Genomic DNA, 26,485 nt, shown 5'->3' with positions numbered 1-26,485 from the left:
GGAGACTAGAAGTATTACATTGCTCTTTCTGTCGGCCTCAACATGATTTGAGCAAGTACCTCATATGGACTCCACTGTCATCATAGTCAATGGCTTTTGGATACTCACAGTGTAGGCACTTCTTCTCCTGGGAACTTCTTACCTCCCCCAGATTTAAGAAGTTGTCCGGATGTCCATGAAAGGATGGTGGCACTAATATTAATTCATTCATAAACACTACCCCCTCCCTGAAATAAACTAAAATGAACAATATGCATGAATTTATAGAAGAAAACTTCATCAAGATTGAAACTAGGGAATAGCTTTAATCTCAAAGCATGAACTTTTTGAGTAATGTGTATCTACTTACTATCCCCAACTTGGGGAAATTGAGCACTAGGAAAGATAAGAAATACACTTGTAGTCTATTGCTCAGGCAAGGATCAGCTGTAGCTGAGAGGCCAAAGTTAAGTGACATGGCTATGCCCTGCCCTTCTTCCCCCCAACTTCCTAATTGGAGGAAGGAGGTTTGGAGATAAGGGTGTATATCTGCAGGATGGAGTTGGTTTACAGCTAGATTGGAAAAGCTCTATCTCTGGGGACATGATGAAATCTTTTTCGACTCTTGGCTAAACTAAGGGCAGTAGGATTTATGATGTGCTGTTTAAAGTTTGAAACTACCCCGGGGATCCCCAGGGTTAATTTCTTTAATGATGGTTTCCAACTGGCCTAATAGATTACGTAAACCTGACTGATGAGCTGGCTAGAGAGGCCATGAAAATCCTGGGAAATTCTACTTTGAGCTCTCCCAAAGTCAAGGTTCCTCCCACAGATCTTGGTAGTTCCAGCTGGAGACAGTGGAGACAGTGCGGTCTCTGTGTAATAAGGACCCTGGGGAGCTCAGGCTTCGGCTCTCTTGGAACCCCAGTGTCTATACTCTCCTTTTCTTGTGGCACCATGTCCTTCGCCTTAAATAAAAGTCTTACGTGAGTGTCCTCTGTGGAGTCTGGTGAGTCCTTTCAAATATATGAACGTGGGAAATCTTTGCAGCAGGGCAGTGTGTATAAATTTTACATAAAAAAACTTACAAAATATGAAATGTTAAAATATTTTATCCAATATGTTAAGTGTCCGTAACATATTAAATGTAAGAATATATACAAATATTATATAATTATATATAAGTATACAATATAAACATTCTAGTAGCAAATTTCACATTTGTAGATAAAGTGTGTGCTGCTTTCAAGGCACTTCACTTAGCCTGACTTCTTATCAAAGCAGGGGGCTCAGTCTCAAACAGAGGAACAAACTAAAAGTCAAGTGATACCCTCTCCTCACAACAGGAGACAGTACTAGCCCTACCTCTATGGAACTGGCACTCAAAGCAGGCATTTCAGCCGAGATAGAGGAAAAGTACACACCCAGAAAGTTCCCTCGTTGCAATTTTCTATGGTCCTGCTTCCCTTCCACCTTTTAAAAACACCTTCTAGCTTTAACACTACTTCAAAGATGCCATTCAGGGTCCAGGTAAAGAGCAATTGGGTAAGGGAGATTTCACCTACACCATTTTGTGGGAAATACTGGGACTGATTAAAATTTTGTTTAAAGATGAGTACACAGAAGTCTTAAAGAAAAGATCTATACAGAGGCATTCATGCACCCAGGCTTAGAAATCAGCTCACCTACAAAAATGGGGGGGAAAAAAAATGCATATACACATACACACACACCTAGACATACATACACACATACATACGTACATATGTAATAGAGCAGGGAAACAACCTTTTGGCAACACTAAATGATAAAAAAGGAGATTTCTAAATGGAAAAAAAAAGGTGACTTAAGAATTATTTTTCAGACAAGCCATTATTTATATTATATTAAATAGCTATAGAAAGTAATACAAATGCAAAACCTCTGAACAATAATATGACTCGAAAAAACCTGCAGTTAGTAGTTATTAGACACCAAAAAATATTAAAACCTCAGGAAGTGTATCAGTCGAAAACACTTTCAGAACAGAAAAATCTATTTTAAGACAGCTCCCAGCTGAGAGATGAACTGGCATTTAAAGTTATGAATAAACAAATTATGTCATGAACGAATAAAGTTTAATTAGCTGTGATAATTGGGATTACAAACTAAAAGGTAGACTATTAATTCTTGAAGGAAAAGGTGCATAATAAAACATTTTAAAAAGAACTTCTAAATTTCATCATATCCATGACAACATCAAATCTAAGAGACGCCACTATTTCATGTCCTGCTAAGAAACACAATTAAACATATTACTTTCTTGTCATTTAGAATTTTCATTTTATACCTCTTTTTAAAGAGCTTTTAAAGACTTTGCATTTATCATGTAGCATTTTCTGATTACATAAAAAGGGAAACTATAAGTTAAATATATTAAGCTATTTCTAGAATATCTTCACATTTTGAGCCAGAATCTCTTGAATCACTTTTTGACGCAGAGTCGTAGATGTCTGAGGTTTTCCAGGCAGATAGTTCCCTGCACCACTGGGAGACGTGATGATGATGAAGCATTGTAAGAGAGTTTCTCTGCTGTCTCCAGGGTCTTCTTCCAAGCTATTGACACTTATTCTGTAAAATTTGATGCTGGCATGTTCTTGATATAACCAGGAGGTACCAATGAAAGATTTTCAGACAACAACCAGAACTCTTATCCTCTCCTCAAATGGTCTTTAAGTGGTTTGTTGACTGAAACATCAAGAAGTTGTAAGAATGTGCCAAATGCCTGCATGTGCGAGCAAAGACAATTTCATTACTGCCAGGAGGCAGCAGCTATATTAACATGCCATTGCTTAACACACCCCAATTTCAGAGATGGTAATGTGAAAACATATGAGTCCTAGAAGAGATGAAATACAGCATAGCAGACCTAGATAAAATTCTCAGAGCTTATTAAGAAAAACGAGGAGTTGGGAGGAAATATAATAACCTAAGTTCCTCATCTTTCAATGAAAGGAGTCAATGACCATTTTTGAGGTTGAAACATTTATAAATAAGGTTCTAAGTTTGCTTTTAAAAATGTAGAAGTAACTACTAGCAGTGAAACAGACTAGAAATGAAAGTTGAATAAATCTAAAATATGACAAGAAACTTTCAAACTGGTTCAAAATATCAAACCAACATCAACTTTCCCAAAAAAGCTTTTACACAAAGGATGAGCCAAACTACAATAATAAATTCAATAAAAATATGCAAATAACAGCAGGAAGAGCACAGATCTCATTTTCCAACCAAGTGTATAAAAACTAGAAATTAACAAAAGTATGAATAAAATCTTCAGTGACACTACTCTTGACTCGAAACAGAATTAGAAAAAATAACAATGATAATGCTATACTTTAAAGTCTTTGGGGATTGGCCTGGAGTCTACTTACTCCAAGGAATTTTTCTACTAGTTATAAACATGTTCATTAACAAGCAAGAAAGAAAACAAATATATTTGAAGAAGATAGAAAAAGAACAAAACAAACTTTAGAAAAACAGAACATAATAAATTTTAATAAAGTAAAAATTAGAAAATGCTCATTAACCTATTTTTTAAAAAACCAAGAGACACCATTCATACACAAAATCAAAAATGAGAAAGAAAACAGAACTATAGTAAAAGAGGAAATAAGTAAAAGAATTATGAGCATGATTCACGAATTCCTGTGCAAATAAATTTGAAACTCTGGAAGGTTAGTTTTTTAGTAAAATATTGAATATAAATGATCAAGAGTGAATCAAGAAGAAGAGGAGGAAGAAACAAAGAATGTTGTAGGGAAAAAAGTACTCCTCAAAAAAGTGCCAAGCCTAGGCAATTTTATTTGTGAGTTCTTTCAAAGCTTCAGGGAACACATACAGCTGACGTTTTTAAAATCTTTCCAGGGCATCGCGGCCAATGGGAGTTGGCAGCTTGACGCACACCACATCCGTATGGGATTGTTAGGGACACGGGTTGATAAATCCCAGCAGGATTAAATGCATTACCAGCATTGTCAGCAGGTTTCAGTTATCTTTCTTGGCAGAGACAGGATGGAGCTTGAAGCAAGTAAAATAGCAAGTGAGGACAGAAGTTCTGCAGATCTGTTAGGGAGTTTATTGTGATTCCATTTGAGCAAAATATCACCTTCTCACTAAATTCCTATTTGAATTGAAAATTTACTGCTTTTATAGCTTTATACTTTAATTGTAAATTTGTTTTGGTTTTCATATAAAAACTATAAGAAGTTTATACTTTATGTTCATATGCATTTAAATTACAGTAAAGTGAAAAAAAGGTCAACACTGATCTGTGAGAGGTTTTTTTTTCCTTTAAAGGAGGGATATATATTACTCAGTTTTAGAAAGTCTGCTCTCGGCTTTAGAGAAGGAAAACCACTCTCTTTCCTTTGGGTTTGACTTTCTCTGCCCCTTCACCATACTAGAATGGTAAGAGTTTGCAGGAAAAATCAGGACTTGAGTAAAAGGAGAAGTTGCCAAGGAGGACCTGGGCTGTGTCTGGTCAAGGTTGGGCCTGTACAAGAGCAGAAGGTTTCCCTGCAGCCCCACATGGTCTAACCCAGGTCACCAGCAACAGGGCTTCCACATGGGGATTCAGATGCAAAAAGCCTTAGAGTTATAAACAAAGTTAACTCTGCCCTGAGTCTCCTCTGCATATGGACCTTGAAAACCTACGGCGGCAGGACACAGCTGGCCAAGCATTTGGGATCTGGGTCTAAGCCATCTTTCCCTCTATAACCAACAGCCACATGCTGCTTCCCCTCAGGATTAGGCACATTGCTGGATAGAAGTTTGACCCTAGGACCAGTGACAGAGCTGGAATCAGGTCACTGTAGGCCATACTTGTGGTCCAACCAAAGGCTATTCAGCACATTGGTTGTAGGTCAAAACTGCTCAGAAGAGAATCTAAAAATAGGAAGGGACTTTAGAAATCACTTAGTCCAACTTCTATACCAATGCTGGAATCTCTTCTAAAACATACTGCTGATACAATCTCTCCTTAACACTTCAGTGATTGAGAATTTACTACTATTCTCTACTACTCTTCAGGAAGGTCTTCTCCATTATTGGAAAGTATCATTTGTTAGGAGAGTCTTCCTTATAAGGAAAGAATAACCATCACCCTGTAACTTGTTCTTTAGAACAGGAAAGAAGTCTACTTCTTTTTCCACATGACACTCGTTCTCCCCAGATTACACACTTGATCCAAGAGCACCTAAGATGATAGGATATGGTTTCTAGACCTCTCACCTTCCAGTTACTCTCCTATTAAAACAGTAGCGCCCACAAAATACAGTTGTCCCTTGGTATCTGCGGGGGATTTGTTCCAGGACCCACTGCGGACCAATTCTGAGGTTGCTCATGTCCCAGAGCCGGCCCTCCATATCTGCAGTTACGCATCCGAGGATTCAACCAACTGGTGATTGTATTTATTGAAAAAAATATGCATATAAGTGGACCCGTACAGGTCAAACCTGTGTTGAGGGGTCAACTGTACTCCAGTGCATCCACGTCAGAACTTCACATTTTAGTCCCAGCTCCTTCCCTCTCTCTACTTAATTTGTAAATTAACATGAGTAAACCTTCCTTTGGGCAATAAATCCTTTCCTGAAAAGGAGGGTGAAAAAGCAACTGTAAGTGAGAAAATCAATCTCCATGAATTGGTGGGATCTGCTATTTAATATATCCCATAGGCGATACCTTCACAAGTAATACTGTTGCAATTTTATGTGTTTCATAAGTATGTTTTGTATGCTCTATTTCCTAAAAGGTCTTCCTATAGCTGATTTTCTTTACCTTAAAATGAATTGCCATAATAAAGTAATCTTCCTGTTTCACATTAATTACTCTGATGGAACGCCTATGATAAGGTAAAGTTTTGCTGTTCTCAGAAGTCAAGATCTACTGAAAAAGAGACAGTTTTAAAAGTTCTTTTGAAATTACGTTTTGAAATTAAAAATACTCTGCATTCCACTTCATATAACAACACGAGGTAAGTGTTTAATAGTTATTTTATTTATAAATTTCCACCAACTCTTGCCATTCATATTGCTCTGGATATCACAGATGGATTATGTAATAGTATTATCTTATATTTATCTGTATGAAAATTAGGGGAAAGAAGAGATGTACAGACTGCATGAAAATGACAACTTAAAGCTCACATTTACAGTGTAGTGCTCTATAAACACACAGGTCTATTAGCTGAAGCCAACACTTGTCCTATCACCATCCAGCTATATGGCCTTGGGCAAGTCATTTCTGTTTTCTCATTTTTAAATTATCTATCACCTGACTTCTCTACCTCATAGACTCAACTGGATGCATGCAAAAATACCTCAAAAAATACCATGCAGTTTAAGGGTGAAACATGGTTACTATAAAGTGCTTTATTTATTACTGGCCTTCCTCTTTTTAGAGTAATACTATTCACATTTCAGTAAAAGTCATTTGTTTGCAAAGTGACTCTTTTAAAAGAACTCTTCGGCAATAGTCTTACTGACAACCTGGCATGATTCTGAAGCCAGTGTCTCAACCTTTAGGAACAGAGTATGATATAAAGATTTAAAATAGTCATACGTTCTATTTAATAACTAATAAAAGTGGCTTATTAGTTCTCCGAAATAGAATAATCCAATAGTCATGTGGTCAAACTGAGGAGAAAAAACCCACCATGGCTGGTTTAAGTGATGTAAAATACAAGTGATAACGGTGGGGACTGGAAACCAACTTTCACCTAAATGGAAGCTTATTTGTGTAGAAAAACATCAAAAGACAACCACTAAAAATAAGATTTCCTACAAATTCCTAAAAATTAAAATTCTCAGATTTTTGTTGAAAAATTTGCTTCTTTGGCAAAACATTTAGCACAGACTACACTACTCTCAAATCAATGTTGTGGCTGGTTATTAAGGTCCTTCAACCAAATTTTTAGAGTCTCATTGATTTTAATTACAAAATGACTATCTCTTTTAATTACAAAATGACTATCTCCATGGCCTCAGAATTCAAGGGTCAACCTAGGTGATATTTATAATGATAGAAAAGGGAAGACTATGGCATGCAGAGTAGAACTACACAATTCTGAATATCTGGCAAATTGATCTCTATTTGTATATTTATAGGGTACAGCTAACATGATTATTACAAGTTTTCTGGAATGGAGGAACAAGGAAAATAATCTGCAAATATATCTTGACCTACTAAGTACCAGGCCATTAATGCAGTCTCCATACTGTTATTCTTATGTCAGTTCCTTCGAACTTTTTAGCCTTTGGGTACTCTAAGCTTTGGTTGGAATTATTTAGGGAGCGGTTAGATATATGCAAAGAGTTTTATGCTTTAGAAATGTTCTTGGTTTATCAAAGTGGAAAGATAAATATCACACATGCTGAAAATGTGAAGATAAGGTTTGTGAGAGCTGCCAACTACTTGGGTACCAGTTAGAAAGTATCTTCATCTGATTCAATATCACTCTTGGGTTTTGTAAGTCTCTCCAGTTCCTCTCCATCCTAAAAGGAAACATGAAATCAGTAATTAATTAGGACAAAATCAGAAATGTTCCATTTTTGATGATTACTAAGGAGAAACCTTACTAACAAATCATGGACTTTATTTAATTAAACTATAATCTTGTTAAATGAAATTAAATAAATAAGTTCTTGGAAAGTTAACCTCAGGCATATAATGAGATAAAAAATTGGAATGCACTTCAGTAACGTTGAATTTCAAAGTTAACAAGAGCAAAGTAAGGAGCGGCCTCTGCTGGTCTTGGAGGGAAATGACTAAAGGCTGCAGAAATAGGTATAAACTAGGCCTTGTTACCTTGTTACCTTGTTACATTGATTTTCTTCTACCTAAAAAAGTAGGGCAAGCAGTGTTATTAGACTGTTGGAAAAGAATACAGGATTTCTAAATCTATATTCTAACTGAGATCAGAGCAGCCTTCTAATTTTTTCATCTTAAGAATCTGTTGTAAATATCAACACTTCAGAGGCATTACTGAGGGAAGCTCTGCCATGAACTCTATCTAATAAGAAATAGGTTAACTTTCCCGAAGAGTAGAATGTTCATTGTGTGAACTATCTCATATTTTGTGTGTTCATGAAAACTGTAAATTTAAACCTAGATAGAGGACTCCATTTCATATTTTATTTAAATATATATCTCCTAGCTTGAGCCTCCAAGAGATCACTATGCATTTGCAGCGATCCTTTTGGGAACCTTGGGGACCACCGTCTTAGCGAGATAAACAAGGTTGCCCTTCTGGCACACTCTGGTTTATGAAAAACTACAGGGAAAAGAAAGAAGCCAGGCTTTTGACTTATATTTAACAAGACTTACTAACGTCAAAGATCAACTTTTCTTACGAATGAGGCTTGTTTCCCCAACTACAGTGGAGTAGAAAGAATAATGAATGGATTAGGAGTCAGACCTCATGGGTTTGGTACCAGTTCTTTCTTTCACTTACTATCTGTAACCCAGTTAGCCTCTCTGAGACTGTTTCTTCACTTGTAAAACTAGGAGACTAGACAAGATAACCTGTGATGCATCTTCTGGTTCTGTGACTGTAATATTCTATGATACAACTAATGCATAAAGTCCTTGAGACTGTGATTTATACTTTTTCTCAACCCCTGACAGCATTATCATGAGCCCTTATATATAAGGAGTCCAACAAATGTTTGTTGAACAATAAGTCACAGAGATCCAATATGCCCTGTGACAAATCAGCACTGATCTATTTCTCTTCTTGCATAACTACACTTTGAATTTGGGAAGAACAGGCAAAAATGCAGCATCCTCACAAACTTACCCCACTGGAGCGCTCCCAAAGACTGCCACTTAGATCTCGGATCCTTTCTTGCCTAGATGTGTATTCCAGACCTTGAGGCTTGCTGGCATTATAAATAAATATGGAGAGAAGAACTGATGGGGCTTCTATGAAAAACTCCAGGGAGGGCCTGAAGTTAAAAACCAAGACAGACACCGCTGTGATGATGACAGTGGTGACCTGGGCCATCAAGACATGGAACATGTTATCCAGGAACTTCAGAATAAAGGCCACCGAGAGGCCCTGGAATGCAGTTACAAAAATAAGAGCTACTGAAAATGCATTGTGGCCATAAAAAAACCCACAGTTCTTAACCTGATCACGGTTACTGCTCTGAAGGCCCAGGGTCAGCCCATTAAAAAGAATGCCAAAGAAATAGAGTTTGCTGTTCTGTACAAAGATGCTTTCAGTGAGCTGGTTCCCTTCCTTCAGTATCTTTTCATTATAGATATTGGCCATCGAAGAAATAAAACACTGGACTATAATAAGAACATGGCCCAAGCCAAGACGGATATGACTGAAAACCCTGGCCGTGGTGTTCCACTGAGCTTCAGAAAAAGTCCACTCCTTTGTTGTGCAATTGTCTTTTCTGGAGCATTCACTTCTGAAAAGAAGACAGGAGTTGGATGGGCTGAAGAAGGCATCATGATGAAATCCATGTCCTGCCAGGTTATGCTGTGAGGTCTCAGTCCCAGAAGTGAGGGCCACAATAGACAAAAATAAAATCAGGAGGGAAGCCCACTGTATCCAGTTTAGATGCCTCCTGTTCAAAGATGAAAAAAGAGATTTTAATACTAGTCTTTTTTCCTCCTCCTCTATCAACTGTGTCTACTGAAAACTCAATCACTTGAGTACTTGGTTGCATGAACCATACTGTTTTTGCCAGCATTCCCCACAATTCAAGTTCAAAGGAAACCCGTTAGGGTGTGTCTGCTTCTTGAACTTTTTTATTTTTTTGCAGTATGTGGGGCTCTCACTGTTGTGGTTTCTCCCGCTGTGGCCTCTCTCGTTGCGGAGCACAGGCTCCAGACACGCAGGCTCAGCAGCCATGGCTCATGGGCCCAGCCGCTCCGCAGCAGGTGGGATCTTCCCGGACCAGGGCATGAACCCACGTCCCCTGCATCGGCAAGCGGACTCTCAACCACAGCGCCACCAGGGAAGCCCCTTGAACTTATTTTTTATCTGCTTTTATAGTAGCTGTCCCTTAAGGCCATTCAGTCATTTCTCCTCATTTTAAGTTTCCTTTTAACCTATAGGTTTAACTAAGCCTCCTTTCTACCTTGGAAGCTGATCTTAGTTGTTTGGTACGATCACTTTTTAATCTCGTGATAAAGTAAGTTATAGCAGGGATTCTCAATCTAGTTTCCATGAACCAGAAAAAATGTGACGAGCTTCTGATATCTGTGAATTCTTGCAGTGTGTGCCAAATCTTCTACATAGGTGAATTCCTGGTCTTCCCCACCCCCACCAGGTGATCCTTCAAAGATCTGTCAAATTTTCAAAGGTATTCATGACCTAGAAATGATTTAAGGAGGAAGCTAGTTCCCAGATTCATGGCCTGATCATAAAATATTATACAGCAAACTGTTTGATAAGGCAAGGAAAAAAATATTGTTAGTGTCTCAGTTGATGAAGTCCTAACAATGCTTTATTTATTTCTTTATTTTGCCTAACAACACAGTTTTCAGATATGGAGGATGTGATGATGATGATTATTATTATTCCATTTTGAAAATTCATTCAGTTCAACAGACATTTAGTAAGCAGCAACTATGTGCCAGGCATGCTGGGAAGAGAAAAAAGACTTGGTCTCCATCCTCAAAGAATTTACACTTTAATAGTGAGTGAGCCATGGAACTAAATGATGACAATATAATGTGTGACATATGATACACAGAACAATTGGGGTACACTGAGGAACAACATCTGAGTCTGGAAATAGAGTCAGGTATTGCTTTGAAGAGGAAATGACACTTAGGCTGAAAGATGAAAAATAAATTGAAGTTTCTCATGTGAAAAGGGAGTTGGCAATATACCCAGGAAGAGGCAAGAGTCTATACAAAGGCTACAAGAAGGTACATTGACTAAGGAAAGAGGGGTATGGGACTCATGTGGGGGCATCCAGGGAGGCTTCTGGGGGGAACAACACCTTCAAGTTTGAAGATCGATTAGTCAGGTGGAGAAGAGGCACACCAAGAACAGAGAGTAACATGAGCAAAGGCAGATGTGTAAAGCAACAGGTGAGAACTGAAGTTGCAAGAATTTTGGAGCCTTTGTTGAGCGCCTACTATGGGTCAGGCAGTTTCTGTTCTAGGGGAGGTTAACTGACTTCTCTAAGGTCATGTATTTATGAAAGAGCAAGGAAAGAGTCTGAGCCATGGTTTTGTAAGTTCTCCTTCTGGACCAATGCACCTCTTAAGTATAATTCTGAGTTCCCAGGATGCCTGTACAGGAATATGTGTCTGATTTCACCAATGCTTCCATATAGCTTCATGCTGTGAAACCGCTAACTGCACAGATAGCACACACAGACAGCAGCACACCTGTGCTCCCTATATGTCTTCTCGTGTATACACTTTCATATAACCAGATCTAGCATGCAGTGATGAGACCAACATAGCCTTATAGTCCATGAGGTCAGAAACTGTCAGCTAGTCACATACATTTCTGAAGGTGCAGGTGGTACACATTTAGTAGTAGAAAGCAAATGGAACGGAAACCGAAAAGACAGAGATGAAAAATGGGTGCTCAATTTATAAAAATCATTATATAACCAAGTACTGTACGTCAAGATAAATGAGGCAATGATATACTCTACAGGTCCTTTAGAAGTTTTCAATTCTGACGGCTATAGATCTTCCGCTAATATTGACATGGAGAAAAAAGAATCCAAGGAAATAAAGCCTTAAATAAGCTAACCGGTACCTACTGCAAATAATTACTCATTCAAGATAATGTTCTAGGCAGGTAAAAATTATTAAGGATTAGGGTGAAAATAGATTTTCAGCAAAGAAAATAAAACAATAAATCATCCTATAAAGTCAGCTGAGGATCTGCACTCTTATAAATGATGACTGATTAGGCACCAAAGAGTTTGCTCCTTACGGTTTAGGTGATGCAACGGTAGAAACTCACTTAACCGACCTCTCCACTGCCCCAGTAAAACATTCAGATTGATGCGCAGAGCTGAATGCCTCTGGCTGGAAGGCTGCTGAACCTGAAGGCCTCTGCTCCCAAGTGAACTGTTTGCTCACAAAGAGTCTCTGTTCCAAAACGTGTTTTTGCCAGGTGACCTCATTATTGTAATTATATATTTTAATGATTACAGAAATCATAAATTATGAGTGAATGAAAAGGATTGCTGTTTTCATGAAAACTAAGTTGAATGCTTTGGGAGGACTAAAGGCAAATCTCAAGACAAAAAAACTGCCTTTGAATTAGGTACAGGTAAGTTAGTTTAAGCTTAGGGAATGAATAGTAAAAATCCAGAAGAATCTACTTTAAAAATATATTTAAGGCTTGCTCCACTATAATGAAATTGAAACCAGAAACCACAGATGATGTGTAATGAATGTAGGTTCAAGCAAGAAAGAAGCCAAAGAACTCCAATCAGCAAACCCCACACGTATGCAAAGGAAAGGTCTTAGGCTCTTCATCAAAAGAATGATGGGGCTTCCCTGGTGGCGCAGTGGTTAAGAATCTGCCTGCTGATGCAGGGGACATGGGTTCGTGCCCCGGTCGGGGAAGATCCCACATGCCACGGAGCGGCTGGGCCCATGAGCCATGGCCGCTGGGCCTGCGCGTCCGGAGCCTGTGCTCCGCAACGGGAGAGGCCACAACAGTGAGAGGCCCGCATACCGCAAAAAAAAAAAAAAAAAAAAAAAAAGAATGATGAATTGACACTTACATACCTTAAGTTAAATTGTCTAAAGTATATATATATTTTAAATGACATCCCTACTTTGAGTTTTCCTAGTAACTCAACAATTAGGTCCAAATTGTGTCAGATAAGAGCATTTCTACCATATCTGGTGGTAAACCAAGGAAGAGCAAGAAAATATTTAAGTGGAAAGACATAACTTTTTTCAAGAAGCCATGCATCATACCTTTCTAAATAGTACAAAGAGTGACCAGGGGAAGATTTATCATGGGAAATTATAAATATTTATCAAGTGAACAAATGGTTTTGGAGAAATGCTTGTTATTACTGAGTGGCACTTTTATTTTTTCTGCTGGTTCAGAAAGTAAAGTTCACCGTAACTTCTAAGACATCCAACATATGTTTCAAAATGTGTTTTTTAATAATTTTTTCCCTTCCCTTTGAAGAAATCAGAGAAACTTACATACATTCTTTAGGTAAAAATAAGTGCTGGTCTTGGTTTCGCTCTCTAATCTCCCAAATCTCGATGTTCAGGCTGACATTATTATTCCCTGAAGCCTAGCAAACAAGATTATACAACTTCGCCAAGACTTAAGAGCAAACCAATAGGGCCTTGAGGCATGCCTGCCACATTTCCACTTTGAACCAGTAACTATACTTCAAGGAGGAAATCTATGCATTCACATGGGGTTTAGAATAAGACATTTGAATGGTGATACTTTTCACTTTTTCTCACTTTCAAATTCTTACAAGTAAGTTTTACATTAGTCACTGGACTTATTTTTTTCTACCTGTATAGCCTTATATCCTTTACCTGTATGGGAAAGGTATTTGATGGCTCTGCTAGAGTTAAGTATAAGACAAGAGCTTTGATATTCTAAATGAGTTATTTATGGCAAATAAATTAAGAACTTGTGATAGAACTCAAGCTATTCTTAGGTCAAAATTTTATTGCCACGGGCGGAAGACCATCAAATGACTCACAAAGAGTAGATTAAATAGGGAAAAACTAACAAACAACATACACTACCACCAACAAAAAGATCAAAATAGAACAAAGTTGATTTTAAAATATAATAATAGGTAATACTTAAAAGGCATTCCCATAAAAGACATTATTAGATTTATTAACACATTTTAGCTCCACTATTTAATAAGAGTAGCTTCAAGTGCTGATTTGTGAATTAGTCAAACTAAGACCCATTCTGGGAACTAAGCGTTTGTGGAAATAATAAAAATGGAGTGATTTTATTGTTTCTTTAATCTAAAGAACTTCTAAGGATTCAAAACAGAGTGGTATTAACAACAAAGCAAACACATGCCTAAGAATCAATATTACTGCTTTGAATATTAAGAGGTAAAATATGTAAAAAAAAAAAAAAAAGTTTGAACTGTAGCTCATAACGTTGTTTGTCCCTCCACCCCCAGCCTATCCACCTAGACTCCCTCTCTTCTACAGCCAAAGGGAGCTGCCCAAGGGCTGCAAAATGCTTAGTGGCTCCGGGTTCCAGGCACAGACTCAGCCTAACTGCACCTATCTCATGGGGTCATTGTGGGGTTAAGTCGAAATAGGGTAGGAAGGCCCTGAGGAGACCTTAGTGATTTCTAGTCACTGGTGGAGAGCCTCCCCGGGCAGCTGCCCACATGGCAGTCGGGCCACCCTGGGCAGGGCTTTTCCAAGTGCCCCTCACCTTGGCCCACAGCCCTGCTCATGCTCTGGGGTCATTAAAAAAAACAAACCACCAACTCTTGGCATAGGTAGAGCTACTAGTCAATTTCAAATCAGGAAATACATACCTTTAAACTTCTCTTTGGTAAATTCAGTTATTAATTTAATTTTGACATAATACTTATATATTATATAATAACTTAAGTATAATACCATGTGTACTCATAAACTGTCACTTCACAGGAAAAAAAATTTTTCTACTTGAAGTAAAAAAAAAGCCCCAAACCAAACAAAAAAAATACATGTTTTTGAGACCATCGCTCCCCTATTAATAGTGAGTATTTTATTGTGTGTCAGGGCCAACAATTATTCCTTTATGGAAATGCATCCTTAATTTTATCACAGGAATCAATATAAAAATATTATTGCTTACATATGTTTTCTCAGAAGCCAACTTTTATCCTACAAAGTGACTTTCATGCTGATTTTATTTATTTATTTATTTATTTATTGGGTTTTTTTTTTTTTTTGCGGTACGTGGGCCTCTCACTGCTGTGGCCTCTCCCGCTGCGGAGCACAGGCTCCGGATGCACAGGCTCAGCGGCCATGGCTCACGGGCCCAGCCGCTCCGTGACATGTGGGATCCTCCCAGACCGTGGCACGAACCCGTGTCCCCTGCATCAGCAGGCGGACTCTCAACCACTGCGCCACCAGGGAAGCCCTCATGCTGATTTTAAAGACTTTAAAACTTTTTTTGGATTAGCATTCTTTAACTTGCTAGTTGAATTGAATTATTCTCACAATTCATAAATAAAATGAAGTGATAGCAAAAGCAAATTTCAGTGACTCTAGCATTTAAATTGGATGAAATGCTATGTTCATTTTTTCCCCATCTCTTACATCAACTATTAAATTGAATGTTTCCTCAGGGTAAAAGAAAACCTTACAAGAATTTCATATAATTTATGTACTGAATGCATCACGGGATTCAACAAATAATGAGTGCCTATGGACCAAGCCCTTCATCCTTCTGTACACATCAATTATGAAAACACACTATGACATAGCACATTGAGAAACAAATTAAAGAGAATGTGAATGTAAAATTAAAATAAAAACAATCACAACAAATATAACAAAGAGTTAATTTTATTTTCATCATCATCATCATCATCATTAAACAACAAATTAAACTGGAGTTAAGTACCCAGATCCTGTATCACCTTAGGACTTTCTGGCCTTTGCTTTGCAGCAGAGCCTATCTAAACTAAAAATGTTTATTTTATTCAAACGTTCTCCTGGAGATGAATTAGTGATAGCACTTGGAAAGTTTAATAAGTTAACTCTTATTAATTGTAATTTTAACTAGATTCCTCATGCAAATCCTCTGCCAGTTACAGCTTAAATCACGTAGTCATCTCAAGGAGTTTAATAAGGAATTTGCCACTTTTTATCACCTCCAAACTCCATATAACAAACATATTAATCTTAGGAACTTCTTGGTTCCCTATTAGTGTACAGAGACTCTTCAAAAAAAAAAAAAAAGCTAATGAATTCTTTGTTGAAAATCTGGCACTAAAAATTAAAATAATTAAAACCCAATCATCTCTTTTCTTTTGAGATGCTAAGAAAATACATTTCAAACATTGAATCGCAGAGGACTCAGACAGGCTAACACTGCAGCTGCTTTCCAGATGGGTTAAACAACTTGCCCAACACACAAAGCAAATTAGGAATAAAATCCCGGCCTTGGGATTCAGAGGGTATATCACCTGAAACAAGGCGATGCCATTTTAAAGTATGATATATGCTTTCACAACAAGTTACTTACTTCAGCACTATCCTGAATAGAAGAGCTGTTGTTATAATGCTAAAATTTGAGAAGATAACAGCCATGGCCTAGAAAGAAAGAGAAGATAGAGTTACAATCCAAGCAAAGCACTGACCTCAGAAATCTCCCAGCTTGGTGCAAGTTAACCTGACAAAAAAAGCTTTTTGGTCAAAACCCAGAGGGGTTATTAGGGCAGCTACTTCACTAGAGGATTAAATTCTATTTTTATTGCTTGTTAAACTTACGTAGATATGATCAAATTATTGTACAGGCTTTGAAAATGTGCTGAAATTCAGCAAATGCCCGTGTAATAATCTTTATGTGCAGATCTGGAAATACTTATAAACTCTATAGGTTTAGGTCCAGAAATAATGGTTACAATGATTATAAAGCATTCTTTTCCAAGCTCTCAGAGACTTTTAACACTGATTCTGTGGGTAGAGAGAAAGCAAGTACTGTTAGGCCCATTTATACATTAAGAAGATGGAGGTATAGGTTTTTAAGCGTTTTTAATGCTCTAGGAATTAAATCAATTTACCTGGTTGAACTGTAGTGATTCAATACCAGTGATTCATTACCAAACTTATATTTGACAGTCCTTTGGAATTATTCACATTGTTCTAAACACTTAGAAAGGTGTTAGCCAGATTTTATTAAGGTTTCTTTTTGTGAATTTAGTCAAATTCCACATATGAGAATATTAATCTGAACATATATACATTTTGGCCCAGAAAATATGAAATTTATCACTGCCGCCATAATTGGATCTGACAATATTAATAATTTCTAAAAGCAAATCCTACTGCCTTCCTCCTTGCTGTCACTTTAGATTGACCAACCCTAAAGAGTATCCACAATCTTATACAACCAGCAAACACGACTAATATGCAGCTGAATTAAAGAAATAAGAGTAAAATCCAATAACAACTAGCAAAAATTCCAAGAATACAATATTGCTCTTTTTCTACTGAATTTTTATGGGAACCATTGTTTTAAGGTTTTCTTTGCAGACGAATGTTTGTGAACCCCTGGTTAGAAGACAAGTAAGAGGAGATAAGAAAAGTACATGGCTGGTTAAGAGTGGGGAAGTGGCGGCTCTGATGAATCACAGTTACAGCACTGCAAATGTACCTAACAAAACAGCCTGCTGGCCTGGGGAACTGTGTCCACTCTGTCCAGGCAATAGTATAGAATAAATAAAGTATCACGGCTCTTTGCCCCCAAACTTCCATGCATCTCTATTTAATTCTTTCCAACTAGGCTTGGGCATAGCACTACACAGAATATATAAGCCAAGTAATTTATTTTGTAATATCTGTGGCTGTAGACAATCAGGAAGGAAGAACAAAGCAATAAGCTGTAACAACAGGAAGTTGCACTCCTGCTTTGGTACTAGGGATTTAGCAAAGGGATATAAATTTAGAGCTAGTCTGTTGGATACAAATAAAACACAACAAATATACACTTATTGGATGTGAATAATTATGTCGTTGGGAGGAATTCTCAGATCTGAAAAACAAAGTGAAAGAATTTAGGAGAGGACACGTTTTAAATGGAATGAACTTTTACTAATAAAATGGATCACAGAGCTGAAAGCAACTTCAGGTGATCCCCTGGCCCAGGTCCTTACCTTTGGGCCAGTATGGTAACACTATTCTATTTTACAGAGCAGTTTGCCCTTGCCTAGTTCTAATCTTTTAAATTGTGCAAAAGAATCAAACTCCTGTTTTCTACCTCAGTGCCCTCTTGATCCCTCCTTTTCATCCCACTTTCACACTGATTTGGATATACTTAAGAGGCTTCAAATAGAGGACTAGTGTCAACAGAAATTCTATGTATGATCAAAATGCCTGAACTTGCTCTTTAAAGAAAATTAAAACACATTTTCTTAAATGTGGTAATAGAAACCTTCATTTTATAAAATGAAAATATAGAGGGGAAAATATACACGTGATCCAAACTGAGTAACAGGTAAAAGCAGAAGAGACCAAACTTTAATTCTGATTACTAACAGCTCTCTAAATTGGCATAGGGGATGCCAGGAGAGATGAGAAGTATACCTAGTATTATCAGTTATGGATAGCAGTTAGATTGGGAGGATATAATCTCTGCCCTTAAAGAACTTGGTTAAATGACAGGACTAACAGAAAACGAAAATCATACCAAAAGAATACGTATACACCACATTAAAACAAGTGTAAGAAAGAGCGGTACACTGAGTGTATAATTTTCTGAGTTAATCATGGGAGTCTGCTTGGAGGTCCTGGATGTTGAGATTAATATTAGAGGTGGGTGACCACAGGATGGCTCAGAAAACAGGCAGACTGGTTAAGGTTACACAGAGAGAGATGGCTCTAGATTCAGTGGTCAGGAAGCAGCTCCCACAGATCAGTCAGCACAGTTTAATGGTTATCTTTCACAGTGGAAGAGTCTTGCAAGTGGATTGGTAAGTCAGTGCTCAGATGATTCTGCTCAAACCTCAGGAAGGCCAGTGAGGCAATGAGAAACTAACAGTGCCAAGGAAAACCATTAAAAAAAAAAAAGAGAAAGGTTAGTTCCAGGATTCATTTCTCTGTCTTTTCAATGCTGTCTTCTTTGTCATTATTTACTTACAGGCTGAAGATAGGAAAGGACATAGAAGACAATCAAATTATCCAGGAAATAAAGAAAGGCAGGAATGGACCACTTCATGAAATTAGAGAATTTCTTCCAGGAACCACATCTCAAGTTTCTATTTTGATGATCTTCTAAAGAAAGAAATACAGCAATAAATATATGAGCTTGATGAGAATGCACATATTTTTAGAGAAAGTAAATTGTATTTAATTTCGGATATAATTCTTTAAAAGAGACTTAATGAACATGCTTTCGTAAGTGACTATTAGCCTTGAGAAATCAAGAACTACACAGGATTCCATTACGGTCTTTCTTCACCCCACCACCGTGCTCATCTCTGACAACAGCAACACTTTAGGAATACTGATTTTCTTAGTTCCTGCTAACTTGAGACAGACGTATTACTGAGGAAGGCAACTCAGGACACACTTATGTTTTCTCTTACTACTCTGAGCATAAAGCCAAGAGAGATCAACAAGTTAAAATAAGTGGAACAAAAAATGTAGCGTTCATGCTGGGATTTTTTTTCCCGGGGCCGGGACGGTGGTGCTGTGGTGGGTGAGGGAATCAGGAAAGGGAGATATTAAGTGAAAGTTTATACATAGGGGAGTAGAGAAAATTAACCTTTGCTCATCCTAGTATGAGTTATTCTCCTATCTCTAGGTTTACAAAAAATTAAGAAGGTACTGTAACGGAGAATGTAAAATAAAATGAAAAGATAGAAAACAATTTAAGTCTAACCCCTGTAAATACTTCATAAATTTCATGAGATTAAGAAATGTATTCCACTAACTAGAAACTCTGCAAAGACTGAAACCTCTGAGAATGAAAAGACATCTTCTTGGGCAAGCCCTTTAATGGTGTAAATTCTATGTCTACCTCACGTGGGAAGGTGGATCAAAGTAGAAGAGAGAGCTAAGGTTCCATAACTGGAGAATTAATAGCCACAAAAGGGTACATACTTTTGATCTGAGGAAGGATTAGTACCCTTATTTGATACTATGTGCACCCTTATTTGATACTTATTTGATAGCTGATGAAACTGGAGCTCAGAAAAGTAAAATAATCTGCCCTAGAATACAGTCTCTCTGACTCCAAAGCGCTATGCTGTCCCCCTAAAGGCAATGGGGACTGTTTTGCAGTATGCTACGTATCACGTCAGACAGCAGTGATTTAGATAATCCTGAATTTGAATAAAAACTAACTCGCTGTGTGACCCACCACAGGAACAAGTCAAGAGGCAGCACAGTGGACGGGACGCTAGGACATGTGGGTTGGACTCCAGGCTCTGCCCCCTCCTACCCAGCACCACATTAACACTTACAACTTACGCTCTGAGTCTGTTCCTCACTTGCAAAACATGAGAAATCGTATTTCTATTTGTATCTTAGTAGCCTCATATATAAAATTAATGGGCTAGGCTAACTGATATGAAATGTTCCTTTCAGTTCTCAAAATTTTTGATTCTGTGATTTTTAACCAGTATATAGTACCATTTCAAGACTCACCTTTCTTTAGAACCCAGAGTGACACAAGCACACAGAAAACCAGCTTCACCAGTTCTGAGCACACATTCACAGTGGTTGGAAGATAATCATATTTGTTCTCTGAAATGTAACAGAAATGTTTTTTAATTATAAATGGTGCTCTATATAATGCTTACATACAGTAAATAGTTTAGAGCTGTTTCTAAACTTAAAAGTTGGACTTTAAGACTGGTTATATTAAACTTCATCCAGTTGGTTTTGGCTCTTTTGTATTTTTGAATCAATTCACCTAATGTATTAGCTATCCTTAACCTCATTGAGTGTTTTATTATCCTCGAAATTGAGAGATATGCCTCTCATGTTTTCCTTCAAGTTCCTGAAAAATGTGTCGAGGAGGCTAGGGCTACAGGCGAAGAAAGCTTTGTGGCATTAGAGACAACCTTCTAAGTTGACCATTAACTAACAATCGGGGCCTGACTAATCAAACAGCTATCAATCTAGGTGGCTGAATTATTACCCAGCTCATGATTCCTCTTGTGTGACTTGTCTGCCTTGCTTAAATCAAGGTACACTCTGTCTGTGATATTCCCTTAACTCAGAGTTTTCCTATCTGTTTCATATCATGGTACACATGGAAAACAATATTCTGTTTGTCACTCTGGGACAAACAGTATGTTGTGGTAACAGAAGGAAGCGGCTTGCGGCAAGAGGCAACCGGCCCAGGGCTCTTCGGTGGACAAACACACTGACACATCCAAATCCACTGACCAATCAGGAAGCTATATCCCAACCTACAAGCCAATCTCATTAGGAAATGAGGTTTGGTTAGTATATCTTGACTTAGCTGTTATTTCTCTCCTTTTTCTAAATGCTTACAAACAACTTGCTCTAAGATTTTACCAAGGACAAACATAAATTTTATTAGTTACTATTTTGAGGAATGCATTTTCTCAGAAATATTTGCTTGTTTCCCTTGGTTGTCATATGAAAAACCAAAACTGGCCAAGTACAAAGGAAAAAAGCCAACTCGACATTCTTCCTCCCCAGAACACTCTTTCTTCCTCTTTTCTGTGGTTTTCCCTAACCTTCACAACCTATGCATAATCAATCCTTTACTCATCTCCGATCCTGTAGCACTAGTGTAAACAGATAGGGTAGGGGGTCCCCGGAGAAAGAGAACCAGGCGTGGCTTTCTGGACATAAGAGAAGCCATTTTTGGCCTAAGCCATCTTGTGACTTAAACCTGGCCATAATGCTTGCCCTTGAACAGGTCTCAGTAATTAAGGATCTTAAGGGAACAAAAGAGTGCAGGAACAAACGGTTATCCAGCAAGAGAAGTGACAATAGCAAAGATAATGTATCAGTTGTAAAGACTCCCAGTTCAGTTTCAATGGTAAAGATGAGCCTGCAGTGCTCAACCACCAGATCAACTAGAACTGGATGATGATGTTGACCTTTTCTGACCCTCCTGACTTCAATCAACTAAAGCTGGATTCTGTCAACCACCCAAGCCCCTTCATAAATTGCATGTACCCTTTAGCTTAAAACTTGCCCAATTTTGCTGTTTGGGAAGACACTGCTTTGGGAAAGCTCTCCGGTGTTCTCCTTACTTGCTACAAGTAATAATAAATCCTTCCTTCTCCCGATCTTTGGCTTGGTTGTGTCTTTTGGCTCAACACCTACCAAGAGGTGAACCCAGTTTTTGGCTAACACTACCTATAAACCTCTATAACAGTACTTGTAACATTGTATTATAGTTACTTTTTATGTTGTATGTCTTACCCTTAAAATGTAAGCTTTGGGGCTTCCCTGGTGGTACAGTGGTTAAGAATCCGTCTGCCAAAGCAGGGGACACGGGTTCGAGCCCTGGTCCGGGAAGATCCCGCATGCCGCGGAGCAACTAAGCCCGTGCACAACTACTGAGCCCGCGCGCCACAACTACTGAGCCCGCGCGCCACAACTACGGAAGCCCGCGCACCTAGAGCCCGTGCTCCACAACAAGAGAATGAGAAACCCGTGCACCGCAATGAAGATTAGCCCCCGCTTGCTGCAACTAGAGAAAGCCCGTGCGCAGCAGCGAAGACCCAACACAGCCAAAAATAAAAACAAACAAATTCGATAAATAAATTTTAAAAAGTAAGCTTCTTACAAGACGGGGATCATGTCTTGTAAGACATCCTAAACCTGGCAGTTAAGTGTTCTGCACTTAGCAGGCACTTAATTGCCTGTTAAACTTTCTCCATTATTCAAAGCTCAGTTAAAAACATCTCTTCCTCCCTTTTCTGAGCTCAAAGCTAAAATGAAATCACACTCCATTATCCTCCAACAATACTTTGCTTTACTTTCTATCATGATACACATGAGCAAACATGCACACACACAAATGGGGGGGGCTTTATATCACAACTTTCAAACTCTTGTCACTGCTCTTTAACTCATTCTTGCTTTTCATCGTTTTTGTTTTTCTCCTTGCATTTCTCTCATGGTTGACGCCAAATCGTATCACAGCATCATGTGTGACCTCTCTCCACTCTTCTGCCCACACTCCAAACTTATCTACGCCACATTCATCCTTATTGGTTTCTCTTCACTCCCAGAGAGAGGAGCCATGGCCCCACTATTCACCCATTCTCCCCATTAAAACCTTCCCTTCTCTTCAGGGGTTTTGCTCCAATAATTATTTCCTCGGGCTTCAGTATATCTCCTTTATCTTTCAATTAACTGGCTTCCTCTCCTCTCCTACAAATATGTTCAAAACTCCCAACCGAAAAAAATAAAATATAAGATCCTCCCTCTCCAGCTACCATACCTCCTCCTAATCTCCATAAAAGTGTCAATATTAATTATCTCCACTGTACCCACTTTCCACTCAGATCTTGCCCCCAAGCAGTTTGGACTGCAACTCATCTCTCTAATTCCTTCTTTTTTTTTTTTTTTTTTTTTTTTTTTTTTTTGCGATACGCGGGCCTCTCACTGTTGTGGCCTCTCCCGTTGCGGAGAACAGGCTCCGGACGCGCAGGTTCAGCGGCCATGGATGACGGGCCCAGCCGCTCCGCGGCATGTGGGATCTTCCCAAACCGGGGCACGAACCCGTGTCCCCTGCATCGGCAGGCGGACTCTCAACCACTGTGCCACCAGGGAAGCCCTCTAATTCCTTCTTAATGTCCTTCTGTGTGTCAGCACTCCTGTTAAATGCTGGCATTCCTTGGAGTTCTATCCTTGGCTCTTTGTTATTTTCTCATTCTGTGTGGTTACTCTGAATGAGCCCTCCGCTCCTTGGGTTTTAAATGTCAACTTAATATAAATGTTTCCAAATCTGTATTCTGGAACATTTAATGCTCACTAAACATATCCATATGAATAACTATCTCCTATTTATTCACTTAACTGGCATTTTCTTGACATGTGTGAAGTGCTAAACACTGCAGGATACAGCAGTAAACACGGACACAGCTCCTGGCCTCATGGAAGGTACAAGAGCTAAAACTGTTAATTTCTCTGAGCTCTGTCCAACCTGCTCTTCCTTCCTTAGTCTCCATCTCAGGTGAGAACATCATTGATCTACTCAGCATCCAAACCAGAAACCTCTGAACTATCCAATACTTCATCTCCTTTAATCTCCACATTCCACACATTCTCCAGGTCTTGTCTTTTCTATGTTTAGAATATTTCTTGAATCTATCCTCTCTTCTCAATTCCTACTTCAAAAACCTTGGTTAGTTTTCATCATCTGTGGCTTGAATTTGTAATAACCCCCTAACTGGCTACTTCTCTTCCCCTTTAGTCCCTTCTCCATCCAGCTACCATAATAGTCTTTCTCATCTTACCCTGCCGTTTATATTCCTCCAAGTATTCCTTGTCCCCCAGACTCTAGGGCCTAGAGAATAAAGTCCCAGATGCTTAGCATGACATATAAAGTCCTCAGCTCTCTGATCATTACTGCCCTCTCTGGCTAATCACTCCTTCCCACCTCGTCCAAGTCCTTAAAACTTTTTGCTCAGTAATTCTGAACTACACATACTCACAATCCATCCTGCTTTTTTAATACATCTGTTCATTTTTATAGGCTGTTGCTTCTGTTTTGAATACCTCTGCCCACCTTGTCTTCTTGTGGATCAACTGTCACCTTATCAGGGAAGTGTTCCCTGACTGCTTCACAGTCCACATTATGCTCTCCCAGAGAGAATATATCACTTTCTATGTAAAACTACCTCTGTATCTTTGGTATAGAACTGCACTTATTATACTGTATTTTCATGATGCATTTACATGTGTTTCTCTTCTAATAAACTGTGAATTCTTGAGAATAAAGTCTATATCTTATGCACTTTGAACCCTGCTAGTAATATCTAGCCCAGCGCCTGGCAGAGAAATGTTAACTGAAAAAGAGACTTATGTACACATCTGACTCCCCAAGCAGACCATTAACGATCATGATGTCATGATTTTACGTGTACTCAATAACTAGTGAGAGGTTCTCGACACAGTTTTGTGGAATTAAACTGTTTAAATACAAATTCTTACATTAAGAATAATAAAAGATTTCCTGAGTATGTATTTATCAAAGCTAATAACCTGTACTGCTCCATTGATAATGTACTTAAAATAGTACCTCACAAACGCCAACTGACCAAATATATCTCCTATTTCAAAATAAGTTATAATATATATTGCTATAGGCCCAGAAACACCTGTTGACTAAACCAACAGTCAGATGTTATGATCTGTTCTGCAAAGGTTTTGATCCTGTACTTAACTGACCCAAATTTCACTCAGCATCAAAAATTTTTCTTGGTAAGGAATTAAAGTTTAAAGAACCAAATGTAAACATGCTTTATCACTGACATGAAGCAGAATACTTTTAAGGGTATTATCCCCATTTTATATACAAGGGAAACGAAAGACAAGAAAGATAAAGTGTGATTAGATGGCAGTGCTCCATACATATTCCAAATCTTAACTTACCTTCATTGGCTGAATATTTTACAAGTAGGATTCGACTGGAGCTTAAAGCAATGAATATGGCCCCCAGCAGGAATGTATACATTGCTGAAGAGGAGCTTAACACGGGATGACCACAATAATTGCTTTCCATTCCACTGTTTTTTAATTGCCTTAAAGAGAAGAACAAGTTCATGAGCAACCCTGCTGGCAGATTAAGCATAATGCAAATACCATTGATTTGTGAAGAACAGAAAAGGAATTTTTTAGATGTCTGGTTATGCCTATACCCAAAGCAAAAAAGTTGGGGAGTACAAGAGAAACTATGGGGAAAGGAAAGGAAAGAGTCAAAATTTGATAGGAGGGGGAACTCTAGAGATTGAAAGGCCAAGAGCCAGGTTAGAAGTGCTGCCAAAGGTAGGACATTTTAGGACTGCAGGGTTCTGCAGGAAAGCAATTCTTTAACTTTCATTCTTATGAGCAACTTTGCTCTAGAAGATAACTTCAGATTTGTATTTTTCTCCTCAGTAGCGGTTTTTCCATAGGAGGAAGAAAAAGAGCTTGATGGGAAAGATTTCGTTACAATAATGACCGAAATAGAAATATCTGAAACACTGTGTTAATTTATACTGAACTACTGTTGGAAGTAGAAGACGAAATCAATGGCTCTAAGGCCCTCTTTTGATATGTTAAGGCCATTAAACTCCAGGTCGGGTAACTACCCAAAGCAACCCAGAGTAAGGATAGTGCACAGTGCCTGGAGGATTGGTGAGAGATGGGCTGGAAATACCAATGCCCACAGCCCAAGTGGGGCGTAAACCTACCAAGGCCAAAGAGACACCTCCCCTTCTCGGGAAGAGCAGCTTTCCCTCCACGATCTAGGAACGCCTTCTTGTCACACATGCGCAGGAGGCATCTCGTCTGGGGCGCCCTCCCTCAAACGCACGCGCACTTCCTCGTCCCGGGGGGCGCGGTTACCTCGGTTCCTTGGAAGAGCTTCTAGTGGCAGAGCGTACATCCTAAAGCTGAGACAGTAACTATCTAGGTCCGCAGCAGCAGCAGCGGTAGCTTTTAGGGTCCATACACGGAGAATCTATGGGAGAAGAAAAGGCGAATAAGCCTTTGGACCCGACCCTCCTATTCCGGAACAAAAAGCACAATAACTACCCGACTAGGCAAAAGCGGACCTGGCGCCCATTGCGCAGGCGCGCTCAATGTTACGCTTCCG

At 38.7% G+C, this 26,485-nt stretch overlaps 1 protein-coding gene across 3 annotated transcripts; it reads right to left on the bottom strand.

The window, feature by feature from the left end:
- Positions 1-5,979: 5,979 nt before the first annotated feature.
- On the bottom strand, positions 5,980-26,467 carry SLC35A5 (solute carrier family 35 member A5). Of its 3 annotated transcripts, none has more exons than XM_060098935.1 (7): positions 26,082-26,467; positions 25,282-25,430; positions 20,338-20,436; positions 18,827-18,957; positions 16,214-16,281; positions 8,816-9,596; positions 5,980-7,511 (listed from the first exon to the last, which is right to left on the bottom strand). In XM_060098935.1, exons 2-7 carry the CDS (start codon positions 25,409-25,411, stop codon positions 7,443-7,445), a joined length of 1,278 nt encoding a protein of 425 aa, XP_059954918.1. In that variant the 5' UTR covers positions 25,412-25,430; positions 26,082-26,467; the 3' UTR covers positions 5,980-7,442. The 3 variants fall into 3 exon arrangements, with proteins under 3 accessions (XP_059954918.1, XP_059954916.1, XP_059954917.1); XM_060098933.1 differs by having other exon boundaries at positions 5,981-7,511; positions 18,827-18,960; XM_060098934.1 differs by having other exon boundaries at positions 5,981-7,511; positions 18,827-18,960; positions 26,236-26,467.
- Between the last annotated feature and the right edge of the window lie 18 nt (positions 26,468-26,485).

The sequence above is a fragment of the Mesoplodon densirostris genome, chromosome 5 (genome assembly GCF_025265405.1).
Source record: "Mesoplodon densirostris isolate mMesDen1 chromosome 5, mMesDen1 primary haplotype, whole genome shotgun sequence".
Taxonomy (NCBI): Eukaryota; Metazoa; Chordata; class Mammalia; order Artiodactyla; family Ziphiidae; genus Mesoplodon; species Mesoplodon densirostris.
The sequence above is the reverse complement of the archived record's forward strand: the minus strand, read 5'-3'. Positions and strand labels throughout refer to the sequence as shown.